This window comes from Cydia pomonella, chromosome 27 (assembly GCF_033807575.1).
Source record: "Cydia pomonella isolate Wapato2018A chromosome 27, ilCydPomo1, whole genome shotgun sequence".
NCBI lineage: Eukaryota > Metazoa > Arthropoda > Insecta > Lepidoptera > Tortricidae > Cydia > Cydia pomonella.
The window spans coordinates 9,637,561-9,651,191 of record NC_084729.1 but is presented as its reverse complement, the minus strand read 5'-3'; the positions used below and the strand labels follow the sequence as shown (position 1 = coordinate 9,651,191).

Below are 13,631 nucleotides of genomic sequence, written 5' to 3'. Positions count from 1 at the left end.
CAGCTGTGACGATGGGGATAACAGGTCTATACGTGACCTCATTTTACGTCCGTGAGAGAACCCAGGTGTTACATTTCAAACCCAGTGGTAGTATGTTTCGAATAACGGTAATCAAACAAATATTTTAGCAGTTCCATTTTCGCTTGTCTAAATAAATGAATTAAACGTTTATTTGTTAAATTTCAACTGTCTAACTATCGCGGTTCATGAGATACAGCCTAGTGACAGACGGACAGACAGACGAACGGACAGCAGAGTCTTAGTAATAAGATCCCGTTTTACCTTTTGGGTACTGAACTCTAAAAATGAGAATACTCGTTTCAACATTTATTTATTTAAGTCCTTAAAAGTTACTTAACACTTAAATAATTAACGAAAACTTTTGGACAATTTTCTATATATAACTTCGAGCAACACCGGGAAGGGAGACGGCATTCATACTATTTCCCCTCTGCCAAAGTATAGGTACAACTGTGCCTATAGCGGTGCATGTTGTGACTCGTCCGTACACAAAAAGAGATCGAGGTGTGCAAGATTTGTCTTTGACGTGTGTCGTTTTCTATGTATTTGTGTCGTCATCACAGATTGGATTTTGTATGTAGTGAGTGACAAGTGCGACTGTGCACGTTTCCCCCCGCAAAAAATGGCAGAATAGGCTCCTCCCTTCTGACGTGTCGGAAGCCGGTGTTGCTCGAAGATATATAAACGTTTGAGACTTAATAATTACCTTTGGTCCGTTTTCATGACTATGGTTTTCGTAACTGGCTGCCAAAAAAGATTCATTTTTCCTGTTTCATAATTAATTATCAAACAAGAATTCATTAGTGTTGTTCTTTAACTATGAAGTACTGTCCATAGGAAATATAAGTAAGTAAGTAAATATTCTTTATTGTGCATCATACATTTAAAAATAGACAGGAAATGAAAAAACACGTAAAAGTTAGGTAACAACAGGCGGTCTTATCGCTAAGAAGCGATCTCTTCCAGACAACCTTTGGGTAGCAGGAAACTATGAACTTACAACATTGGACGGGTAGTAGGGAATGTTTATTTGTTTGTACTTAGTTATGGCGTAGTACTTTATAGTAAAAAAAAAACAGACTATCCGCATGTTTACAAATACACTTAAGTACTTGTAGGAGTGTAAGTTTGTTTCGCTGCTGTGTATACGAACCGTGTACGGAAAGAGAAGAGTCGTAGAATGTATGGGAGCCCTTACATTCCACGACTCTTCTCTTTCCGCACAGACTGTACATATGTTTTGTGATCGCAGGATTGTCAAATGTAAACTTTTGAGAATCAGAGTTACCATTTAACCTTTTGTTTATCTATGACTTCGAGCAACACCGGCTTCCGACACGTCAGAAGGAAGGAGCCTAAGCGATATCTTACCGAACAAATCATTCCGCCATTTTTTGCGGGGGGAAACGTGCACACAGTCGCACTTCTCACTCACTACATACAAAATCCAATCTGCAATGACGACACAAATACATAGAAAATGACACACGTCAAAGATCACAACATGCACCGCCATAGGTACAGTTGTACCTATAAATAAATAATAAATATTATAGGACATTATTACACAAATTGACTAAGTCCCACAGTAAGCTCAATAAGGCTTGTGTTGAGGGTACTTAGACAACGATATATATAATATATAAATATTTATAAATACTTAAATACATAGAGAAAACACCCATGACTCAGGAACAAATATCCATTGCTCATCACACGAATACATGCCCTTACCAGGATTTGAACCCGGGACCATCAGCTTAGGCAGGGTCACTACCCACTAGGCCAAACCGGTCGTCAAAAAACCTATGCTTCGGCAGAGGGGAAATACTAATGCCGTCTCCCTTCCCCGAAGATGTATGATAATAAGCATCTTAATTTTTAGTCGTATTTTTGCATATTTCAGATAACAGTTTCCTTTTTAATGTTAATGACACACATGAAATGTTAATGCACAGAGCCATATTCCGAAAAACAATATTTAGAACCTAGCAAGATTTTTTTATCTTTCTCGAGGTGCGTAATCGCGGAGAGATTTGAATGGGCTTTCTTTGGTGCCGTCCTCTCTGATGTATTCGTAAGCACTGTAACTGGCTGAACTGTCTGTTACAATGGTTACACGTGTAGGGCTTCTCACCAGTATGTCTCCTCAAGTGAATCGACAACGTATGTCTCTGAATGCACTTGTAATCGCAAAAGTTACACTTAAAAGGTTTATCGCCAGTGTGTATTCTCTGATGTCTCTCGAAGTCCCCTTTTCGAGTCGTTTTGTAGTTGCAGCTGTCGCACCGGTAGGGTTTCTCTCCTATATGTCTCATTTCGTGGTGGTATAGATTGCGTTTGTTTCTGCTCATGTAAGTGCAGTGATTGCAGTTGTAGCGTTTTATATTTCTGTTCTTGAAAGCCAAAGGGCCTTTGACGCAGTTATATTGTATGTGTCGGCTTATTTCCTTCTTGAGTTTGAAGCGGCTGCCGCAGTCGTGGCACCGGTAGGGGCGGGGGGTGAGGTCGGCGGCGCGGCCCCAGGCCTTCGGTGAGGACTCCTCTTTGCTCATTGCTGCAATATCACATACTATTATGGGGATGCGGGCCAGCCCCAACCCAATCCTGCGTTCGATTGCTGAGAGGACTGACTGACCATATTTAAGGCATTATGATGATATGCATGTTTCTAGAAGTACTTATGATGAGTAAGCACTAATTAGGTACTTCTAGAAACATAGCTGTCTTAGTGATTATATTAACTTAGATGTATTAATGCTAATGATAGCGGATAGGGTTGACTGTCCCTACTTGTCGCACTGTGAGGGATTGCATTCCCCCATCAGTGTTGTTTTATTTTAAATTAGTGTTTGTTGTACCTACTAACCCCTTAGTTTGCAAGTTCTACTTATAAAAATATGTGTCCATGTGTTACATGTAATAAAAATATTCATTCATTCATTCATTAAGTGCATACTAACATATCTATGAGTTTAAAAGTTAATCAAATTAAATGATTAAATAAATAAGTAAAGCTCGGCAGGGGTGAGCCATTTTTAGGTCAATAATATCAAGTGTAGATATTAATATAGATACATCTTAAAAAGAAAATTAAAACTTTATTCGTTATAATTAAACTAATTTAACTAACAACTTTATTCGTTATAATTAGATAAGCATCAGTCCTGATTGTCATATAGATTTAAGAGCATGTAAGATGTACTACCTGTTGTTAATCCTAAAAATAAAAAAAATACAAGGCATTATGTACAAAACGAGTAGGCGCTACGTTTTTGTTTTATTCATGATATTTCACTCGGTTGAATATGGCATCGTTAAACAGATGTTATTGCCTATCTAAAGAGGTTTGATATAAGAGATACTATCTTGACATTATTTTAAAATACTAGTATCCTGTAATTAATTAATTTTTGAATTGATATTTTATTGATCATGTTTTTGTATATCTGTTTTGACGATCATAATATGAATTGTTGTAGATTGACATGCCTGCAATTTATAATGTAATCTGTATTATGAAATAAATAAGTCTATCTCTCTATATCATGTCACTTGATTAATTCTAATAGTAGCATATGAATATACATATTTAAAGAGATTAGGCGGGTCCACACAGAGCGAGCATACGCGCGAAGCAATTTCCTCGCGCACAAAACCGCCAGTGTCAACGTGCCTCGGCGGTTTTGTGCGCGAGGGAATTGCCTCGCGCGTATGCTCGCTGTTTAGATCCGCCTATTTGCTAAAAAAAAGCTTCCTATAAAATTCATTTGTTTTAGAAAGGCAGCCTAAATAAAATAATTTAATTAGTTATTCAATTACACCATTGAACGACAAGGTCTGTTCAAGTTATGCAAACTCTGAAAAGAGCTCACCCCAGCCGAGCTGATTATAATTATGACTCACGCAAACCCGTCAAGTACAAACTCAATAAGGGCTAATTTCGACGACGCGTAAACTCTTATGCGATTCCAGTTCCAATATCTGGGATAACGAGCTGTGCTCGGAAAACATAAAACCTCAAAAATGCACGTTTTTCAGTTCAGTTCAGTTCAAATATACTTTACTCATGTAGGCCTAGCAACAAGCACTTATGAATAGTAAGACAGTATTACATACTCGTATTATCTTAAGTTAATTATCAGACCAATTTATTGATGTAAATATTATTCCATATATAATACTAATGAATATAATTCATTCATTTTCCCAGAGATAAGACCTCTAGATCGATTTTTCGCCCCCGAAAACCCCCATATAGCAAAATTCATCGAAATCGTTAGAGCCGTTTCCGAAATCCTGTGTCGACAAGGTGTTCATCCTCACACCCTAGAACCTAAATGGTCGCGTACTGTGCGGTTTAAGAGGAACTTCCTCCCGCAGACGTTCCGGTTGTGGAATGAGCTCCCTTCCGAGGTTTTCCCGAGGGTCTAAAGGATGAGGTTCTTCAAAAAAGGAGTGTACAGATTTTTAAAGTGTCCGCAACGCGCATGTAACTCCTCTGGAGTTCCAGGCGTATATAGGCTACGGTGACTGCTTACCATCAGGCGGGCCGTATGCTTGTTTGCCACCGACGTAGTATAAAAAAAAGATCGGGTATTATATTATAATAGATCGAACTGTCATTTTAAAATTTGGAATTTAAAAATAGTTAAAAAGTAATCTTACGCAGTATAATGTTATCCTCGAATACGTCTTCTTCCAGCATCTCTACTATCACTGGGGGCTCTTCAGCTGAAACAAACAATCTATTTTATAGAGAACTAGCTTTTGCCCGCGACTGCCTCGGCGCGAGATAATCATGGCAAGGCAAAAACCCTCCTATGTCCTTCCCCAGGTCTCAGGCAAGGACATAGGAGGGTTTTTGCCTTTTCTCTCTTACTCTCTCCTAATCATAATTCTCTCCATAACAAAATGCATCTACATAGGTTTAAACCTTGGAGGATTTGACAATCGGAGTCGCATTTAAAAGCTTACCCCTCTGTCGAAAACCTCGGCCAATGGTCATAAGTTTTTTTTAAATATGTAACAGGCAGTAAACGAGCAGACCAGCCGCCTGATGCGAAGCAGTCATCGCCGCCCATCGGAGCAACATCGGATGAGCCACTTTTGCGTTGCCAACCTTTGAGAACCCTAAATACCTGCTTCGTGAAGAACCCCATGTCATAGCGCAAGGGAAACACCTCAGAAGGTAGCTCATTCCACAACTTGCACGTTCTGGGCAAAAAGGAGCGAGATGCCTGCTTGTTTTTGGTCTGCCGCGTGTCGAGAAAGTGAGAACTTTGTTTCTTTGGCGGCAGGTGCGGTGATAAAAACAAGACGGTGGCACCAGTTCAAAAAGTTCTTCGGAACATTCCCCATTGTACAGATGGTAGAACAGGCACAGAGTCTCTCCGCTGTATTTTATGGACTGACGTTTATCTGACATGCCTACGTACAAATAGCCATACATTTGACGTGCTCCTCCCCTACAAAAATCGACAGACGGTTTTGTACAGTAAATTACAGACAAGGCGTCTCCAGTTCTTAAATCCTCCAACCTTTGTAAACGGTTTGGCTACTTGTGCTTTCCAGGGTTAGCCAACTAACTGGGAGCTAAACGTTTATGCAGGATTAAGTTAAGCTGTAGTTAACACAAAATATATGGAGCTATACAGCGCCTCGTTTACCTGTCAAATTCGAAGCACGAAATTGTCTGAGATTATACGCATCTTAATCAAAGTATCTTTGGTTTTAGTCACTAGAAGTAACTAGTACTTAGTCGTTATATTCTGTATCTTTACGTATTTAAATAAAAGTATTTATTTTATTTTATTTTCGTTATTTAGGATTACCAACAGATAATACATCTTACATGCTCTTAAATCTATATGACAGCATGATGTTAAATAGATGATAACAATCATTAACTACTGGCAACATCATTTACACTTAAGGCACCTGTGAATCTGTGGCGAATTGCTTTGGGCTATCCACTGAGCCAACAAATTTCATCACCTTTCTTTTTAACTGTTCTGGTCTATCGTCCAATATGTCAACTCCCGCAGAGCCATAATTGTATAATTTTGCCATTCTTAAAAGGGCAGAGTTACGACCTAAATTTGTTTTCCCAAATGGAATACTAAACAGCTATACAAACCAGGACGAAGTAGCTTAGCAGGAGCAGTTATTTTAATTGTACTGAACAATTCTGGACAATCCAGCCTCTTACTATTAACCAATTTATAAAGGAACATTAAATCTAGCACTTTTCTCCTGTTACTTAGTAAAATAAATAGAAAGAATTTCAGTCGTTTACTATATGATGAGAGTTTACGGCTTTTGGAACACAATATCCTAAATGTGTTAAAAAGCGTCTCTGTACTGTACCTTCTCAATTCGATTCTTATGTACCTCGTAATAAGGTGTCCAGACCTGGGAGCAGTACTCTAGATTACTTCTTAATAATGTATTATAGAGCAATACTTTAGTACGAACACACGAAAACTGTCCAGCGTTTCTTAATAGAATTAAGCAAACAATTTGTAAATTTTCGGGTAGTTATCACATTTATTGTTTAACCAACCAAATACAAACCCGACTGGATCTGTTCCTTTATTTAAATACCTAAAGATACAGAGTATAGTTTAGCTCGAGTCTCTTCTATAGTTATTCTAGTTGACAGCACTTACGCGACACAAGATCCTCACTGGACTCGCTGGCCCCGTCTTCTTCCGTAGCCGGCTCGTCTGTGGGTTGTTTCTCTAAACAAACACAGCTTATTTAATTTTGTTCCATATATTGTTACTCAACTTCCGATGGATCAACTTTTATTGTTGTTACTCTGTCCCGTCAACCAAGTGACAATCTTATTGTGGCAGTTTGTTAGAATTATAAGATGTTACTGTAGTTAAAATAGGTAGAACCTTGAGCCTTAGGGGGATAAAATAAAATCCATAACTCTTCTCTTACCGCACAAACTCTAGTAGAAACATTCTACTAGACCTATTTTAACTTCAACATTTATTCAGCAAATAGGCCACAAGACATAGAGGTACAATAAGTATAGAGAAGAAATGGTAGTGCCGGCAGATGACCAAACAACATGTTCTTAAGGAACTTTCAGTAGTAGTAGCAGAGAAAGCGCTATGATTATTTGTCCTTGTCACAGTTTCATTTTTATATTCCCGCACCGTAAATTTTAGTATGGCTTATGCTGGGCAACAAATAACCAGACCAAATTACGTAGGTTATTTTTGGTATGTTGTAAGGAATGTTGAAACGTGTTTTTAATAATGACGACGACGTAGTGACCCTGCCTATGAAGCCGATGGTCCCGGGTTCAAATCCTGGTAAGGGCATTTATTCGTGTGATGAGCATGGATATTTGTTGCTGAGTCATGGGTGTTTTCTATGTATTTAAGTATATATAAATATTTATATATTATATATATCGTTGTCTAAATACCCTCAACACAGGCCTTATTGAGCTAACTGTGGGACTTAGTCAATTTGTGTAATAATGTCCTATAATATTTATTATTTATTTAATCTGGCGCATTCCGTAAGTTCTGTCCCTCACGGGCGCACATTGAGTCGATCCTACCATCTATGTCACAAGGGCATTTTTAGACATCAACATGGAATTTAACACATAAAATACAATTTATTTATTTTATTTATTTAAGCCTTTGTTTTTTCCTTAAATATTTTTTATGACAAGTTCTAACAGTATCATTTTTCATTTTTCTTTTTTAAGGACCCCTGTCGAGTAGTGAAAAAAAAAAAATACAATTTACTGAAAATAAAGTATAGTACTTATTTAGTTCAATGACATTCAAATCATATTCAATTAGAACAGAGTTGCATTTTGTTTCGTTCTATTTTCAAACAAAACATAAGCACCTTTATTCCCTGAACTGAAGCTAAGTATGTAAATATACAAGGATTAAAATAAATTATCTTTGGTCTGGTTTTTAATTTTTCAGTAAAATAAAATAAAAAGACTACTATTTACCTTCAAATCTGAATCCCTGCAGCTCCGCCAGCAGCTCCACCTGGCTGAGCTGCACTTGCAGCTTGAAGTCGCTGGCTTCACGCAGGCGGCCCACACAGCCCGAGCAGATTCCGCTGAAGATGGATGTGCTCACCCACAACTGAACATGAAACAATCCGAGTACAGTTCAAGAATAAAACCTAGGAGGGAGACAATCGGCAGTCTAAATTGTATAATTTAACTATTTACCTAAAGATCACTTAAGATAATGGGCATAAGTAGTAAGGAGGTGACCAGCTAGCAATTACTGGCAGAATGTATTATGTACGTGGCACAAAAATATAATAATCGTACATTTGGTAGAGATACACTAAAAGAGAGTTCGCAAAATATAGGATGTCGAACTTTAACTTTCCTTCTGTTCAACGAGTGTGTGTATGGGAATGCAGGACTGTAACCTGCAGTTCCTACTCTAAGGAATCGGGCTGAATGAACGCAAGGAGACATCGACAGCCCGCCTGCTGGCCAGGCATCCCTGCACTACATCTACATCTCCAAAGATCCTCTATAGTAGTGAAATGTTTGAGTAGACATTTCATATAAGGATATAAGGTTATGAGGTGTCTGACTCGTTATGATATTTACTATGCTTCAAAGTTCATTATTCCTATCTACTTATAATATACAATAAAACCCGCCTAATATGATCTAGTTTAATATTATTTTCTCAGTCCCTGCAACTTGTTTCCATTCATTATTTCATGGTCAATAATGCTTTCCGCCATAAGGCATGTTTCCTAGAGTCCTTAAGCGAATTTTACAGATTTTTCAATGTCTTTTAATATTATTGCACCATAATATGTAGAATGAACAACAAAACCTTAACATTTACATGTAAATCGAAGCATTCTTTGAGCATATCGGCGTATATTTCGGTCTTGCCAAGGTGCGTGTACGGCGTCGTAAGGTCCTTGTCTGCGGGGTACCGCAGGCAACACCGACACGAACTCATTACGTCCATTTTTTCCTCATATAAATCTATTTTATTTAATTGGTGCTCGTTTTTAGATAGATTTTTTGTTTGTTTTTGACGCTAATCTAACCTAAAATTGCAAACCAAATGGCTATCGGCAATTCTGCACTGCAAGTGACAGTGACCAGTGACATTTGTTTTTTTTAGCTCTTTCGTTAGAGTAGCATTATATGCTCTTTGAGAGTAGCCAGCGTTGTGTCGATTTATTTGAAGAAATAGGTTTTTTTGTGAATTTTATGGGATCTTCCGGGGGCAATTATGTAAGGGTTACCAAAATGGTTGACCGACCCCTTTTTCAAGTTCCCGGCAGCCATATAGATGTAATAGACACATTAAGCGCTTTGAAAGCTTTCATAAATACCGGGCATACCGGGCCACAACCTTGGTGCAAAGAATACAATAAGGATAATGAAATAGAGTGCAAGGTGGTCCACCGATATATTATTACAAGTGCCAATCACATGCACACTTTATCAGGCCTGATATCAGACCCGAATTGACCCGATTTCGGGCCCGAGCAAGAGTATTTTTCCGTATCACCTAATATCAGCACATCGTTTACAATATTTGAAATGTAAAAAAATGGTTCATATGCAAACAAACATATCAAACATTGAACATTTTTGGCAATTAGAGATAAAGTGTTATTTACATTTCAAATATTGCTAATGATGTGCTGATATTCCGTGTAACGGAAAACGATTATCAGGTCCGACATCGGGACTGATTTCGGGCCCGATATCGGGAAGCGTGTAATTGGCGCTTTATGTGAGAGTCAGTCCCGGGCCTCTAGGGTTATGTATACTTTGTGTAACCCGTTCGAAGCCGGGGTGAGTATAGGTAGCTAGTATTTTTTTTACGTGCCGCCTTTTTTTACTAGGCCAATCAAATTAGCAAGCTGAAAATAGTTTTAATACCTTCATTTGGTCACCTGACAAAGAGCAAAAATTTATACACACATCCGATGATGAGCAAACTCGGATTACACCATGATTACATTAATTGATTACATGATTAATTCCTCAAAGCGCTATTCTGGATCTAATTTGATTGGACTATACTGACAAGGTCGCTATGCTAGGTAATTACAATGTTTACACATATGGTTACAGATTCTTCATGCTTGTTTTTATTTCAACGGAGCAATTGTATTTCAATAGCTCATGACGTATATATGACGTTAATAATCACCAAAAACGGGCGATGGCACATACTACACCTTGGAACTCTCGCGAGAAGACTGTTCCAAAATTGTACCCTAGTTATAAGTTAGTTTGTAAAAGTCAAATATATTAAATCGGATCAATCGGTATATTAAGTCGAAGATTACTCGACATTTTATAAATTGTGTATTTTATTAATTTATTTAATAATGTAAATAATGTTGTCTATCATAATATAAATTCGTGTATATTCGTTTAAGCACAATACCTTATAAAACAAAGTCCCCCGCCGCGTCTGTCTGTGTGTATATGTTCGCAATAAAGTCAAAAACTACTGAACGGATTTTCATGTGGTTTTCACCTATTAATACCTATAGTGATTCTTGAGGAAGATTTAGGTGTATAATTTGTAAAAGTTTACCGGTGCGAAGGCAGGAGGGGTCGATAGTTATTTATATTATATATTTTTTATATTGTGAATAAGTATTTACAATTTTACATCATGTTTCGTTCCGTAACGAGTGTCGAGCTATCTTCGACTTAAAATACGTGAGTGATCAGTTTTAACATATTTAATATAATATGACTGTCTCACAGAAGTTTTGGATATTAAAATAAAAATAAAATAAAATATAAGACACCATGAGGAGTGTTATTGTACTACTGGGCACCTTGTGCTTGTACGGCGGCTCTAATGCCACCATTTATGACGAGGAATTGTATAGGAGAGTTCTAGATCCGGAGCTGTGTGACTCCCAATTAGCAGTTATGAACAAAAATCAATGTAAGTACATACTTAAGTTTATATAGTTATTTGTTTTATAAGATATTCGAGCAAGCGAAAGATTCCAAAATTACAAAAAGTACTGCTAGGTGCAGGTTTTCATCGATTTTGGACTAGTTTTGAGTCGTTACTCCTTTATTTTCTCTATAGATAGAATTATAAGCCAAACAGCTATCAGTTCTTCAATCTTTTATCTCCATTCTCGTCTGCCGGATTTTGAAAGAAATGAACACTTTTTTTTAAACAGTCTAAAAAAACACTTTTTTCGTTACTAGATTGATGTGAAGGATTTAACATGTACGAAATCTACACATTTGGGTTCGTCTTTGAAGTTATGGCCAGTTAACCAGTTTTTGGCCTAAAATTGTTTAAATTTGATGCCAAATATCTCGAAGACAGTGAACTTTGAAGTAAATATGGTGTACGTAATTGCTTACAGCCGTTGCTGCCAATATGATAAGCAACAAAAATCATTAGAAAACTAAAGGATTCTGATCGAAGATCATAGCGTTAGGGACCCCTTAACAAATGTGTTTTCATGGGAAAGCGGCCTTTTCACGAAATGTTTTTTTTATTAAGAGCCCTCATCACAGGACACGATTTCGCGGAAGGGCCGCTTTTTTATGACAACGCTAAGTAATTACCTAGTTAGTCAAATCCAAAATAACGTTTTTAAATATCTTCATTATTATCAGTTCAATATCCATCACATACAAATAAATTATGTATGAGAAAACAACTAAAATTAGCTTCAAATGACTAGCTGACGGTATTTCCACCGCGGTACAACCGGCTGTATATTTTTTTAATTCACAATAGCATCTTATTTTACATACGTTTTAATTTTTTTAAATGTATTTATATACAATATTAATATCAGAACATAAAACCTAAAAATACAGATACTTAAAACTACCTAACCTAAAACCCGTTATGCGTCATACCCGTCCAAAAGGGGGCCTACCGCAAAAACCGAAATTCGAAAATTGCGGGGATCTTTCTCTTTTACTCTCACTAAGACGTAATTAGTGTGACAGTGAAAAATGCCCACAATTAACGAACTTCGATTTTCGTGGTTATAACCAAGTTCCCATCACACTCGCAGCGTTGTCGCACTGCATGGCGATGGAGACCTGCTGGATAAGCCAAGACCCAAAACAGGGGTCGTTACCCCTCTCCCTCAGCCGCCGACCCAGTTCCTTCAAATTACTTCGCCTATCTTATTGGGGATAAAAAGCAACTTTCTTATCCGTTTTTATAAACCGCGGGCCAGGAGCATCAGTCATCGCCTCCTGAATGATATTGTGTCAGATGACAGTTACGATGCTATTTTTAATTTTAAAAAAACCGTCAGCCGGTTGTATCGCGGTGGAAAGACCGTCAGCTGGGAACATGAACATGTAATAATTGCGCGCGTCGCGCCTTATTACTACTTATGTCCGATTATTAATAACGCCTGATGAAATGCTACATGCAAAGTTCCATGATTTTGTTATAACTATCATAAAAAGGTAAAGTGTTTATTTTTTACATGTTCATGCGACCAGCTGACGTTCTTTCCACCGCGATACAACCAGATGATTATTTTTTAAATTCACAATAGCATCTAAACTATCATCTGACAAAGTAGTAAACGGGAGGCGATGACTCGATGACACGATTTGCCAAGATTCAGTATAGTAGAGTCTCAGCTCATCTGTATAATAAAATTAATAATTAAATTGATATCTTTGCAGTTATTTCAATGTAAAAAAGTTGTGACAGAATGGTTAAAATTACAAAGCTATGATGAAGTGGAGACTCTCATATTATAATATACACAACAAATAGAGAATAGACCAACTAGCATATACATAATATACAATCCCAAACACACACGCACACACATACACACACACACACGCGCGCGCGCGCGCGCGCACGCACACTACACGCACGCACACGCACATACATTCAGATATTCAATCTATTTATTGACAATAACAATATACATAATGGATATATACAGATGATTACTATAACTAGCTTATATCTAAAATATGCCCTTGAGGCATTGTACCAAGGATTAGATTAAAATTTACTCAAAGTTAAATGTATTAGTAAAATTAAATGTATTGATATTATAAATATCGAGATTGTTATATTTGTTCTTTTTAGTCAGCAAAACTGCTTCTTGTTTTTTTTTTAATTAAGTTCTACACGTGTTGTTAAGAGCGGGGTCTTCTGTCACAGGTATTTTATACTTACTAGAAGACTCGAACCTTTACAATTGATTGAACCCTGTATTTATTAACAAATAAAACATTATTCATTTCTTTTTTCATGACTAAATTTTTTTCACGTGTTTCTGTGGCTGCCATTCCTCAACCCACCAACGGAGCGGCAGCTGACGTCCACGAGTTTTCATCATACATAGCCGTTAACCACTATACGAGTAATCGCCCGGGTGGCGATTGGTCGTGGAAATCTGTTCCAGACTGTCTATTAATAAGTTTTTTGCCAAAAATTTCATTTTTGGTACAAGCTTTTATCGTTTACTGTACTTTTCTTGCCACAGGCAACTAATACTTATCGAGACAATTATAACCCCAAACCCCAAGGCCACTTCCTGTCTCCATCATCAGATGAGCTGCTTATCATCATAAAATTATATTG

At 37.3% G+C, this 13,631-nt stretch overlaps 1 protein-coding gene across 2 annotated transcripts; it reads right to left on the bottom strand.

Annotated features, from left to right (window-relative positions):
• Positions 1 to 314: 314 nt before the first annotated feature.
• LOC133532578 (zinc finger protein 184-like) lies at positions 315 to 9,197 on the bottom strand. 2 transcript variants are annotated; one of them, XM_061871324.1, is made up of 4 exons: positions 8,889 to 9,187; positions 8,018 to 8,156; positions 6,693 to 6,764; positions 315 to 2,578 (listed from the first exon to the last, which is right to left on the bottom strand). In XM_061871324.1, exons 1-4 carry the CDS (start codon positions 9,015 to 9,017, stop codon positions 2,010 to 2,012), a joined length of 909 nt encoding a protein of 302 aa, XP_061727308.1. In that variant the 5' UTR covers positions 9,018 to 9,187; the 3' UTR covers positions 315 to 2,009. The 2 variants fall into 2 exon arrangements, with proteins under 2 accessions (XP_061727308.1, XP_061727309.1); XM_061871325.1 differs by lacking the exon at positions 315 to 2,578 and adding an exon at positions 4,576 to 4,755 and having other exon boundaries at positions 8,889 to 9,197.
• Between the last annotated feature and the right edge of the window lie 4,434 nt (positions 9,198 to 13,631).

What these genes read in the sequence shown, in the direction of transcription:
- LOC133532578 (XM_061871324.1), bottom strand. Translation starts at nt 9,017, where the DNA reads ATGGACGTAATGAGTTCGTGTCGGTGTTGCCTGCGGTACCCCGCAGAC. An exon ending in AAGAATGCTTCGATTTACAT is followed by an intron (nt 8,157 to 8,888) that starts GTAAATGTTAAG and finishes TTTCATGTTCAG; the next exon opens with TTGTGGGTGAGCACATCCAT. An exon ending in CAGTGAGGATCTTGTGTCGC is followed by an intron (nt 2,579 to 6,692) that starts GTAAGTGCTGTC and finishes GTGATATTGCAG; the next exon opens with CAATGAGCAAAGAGGAGTCC.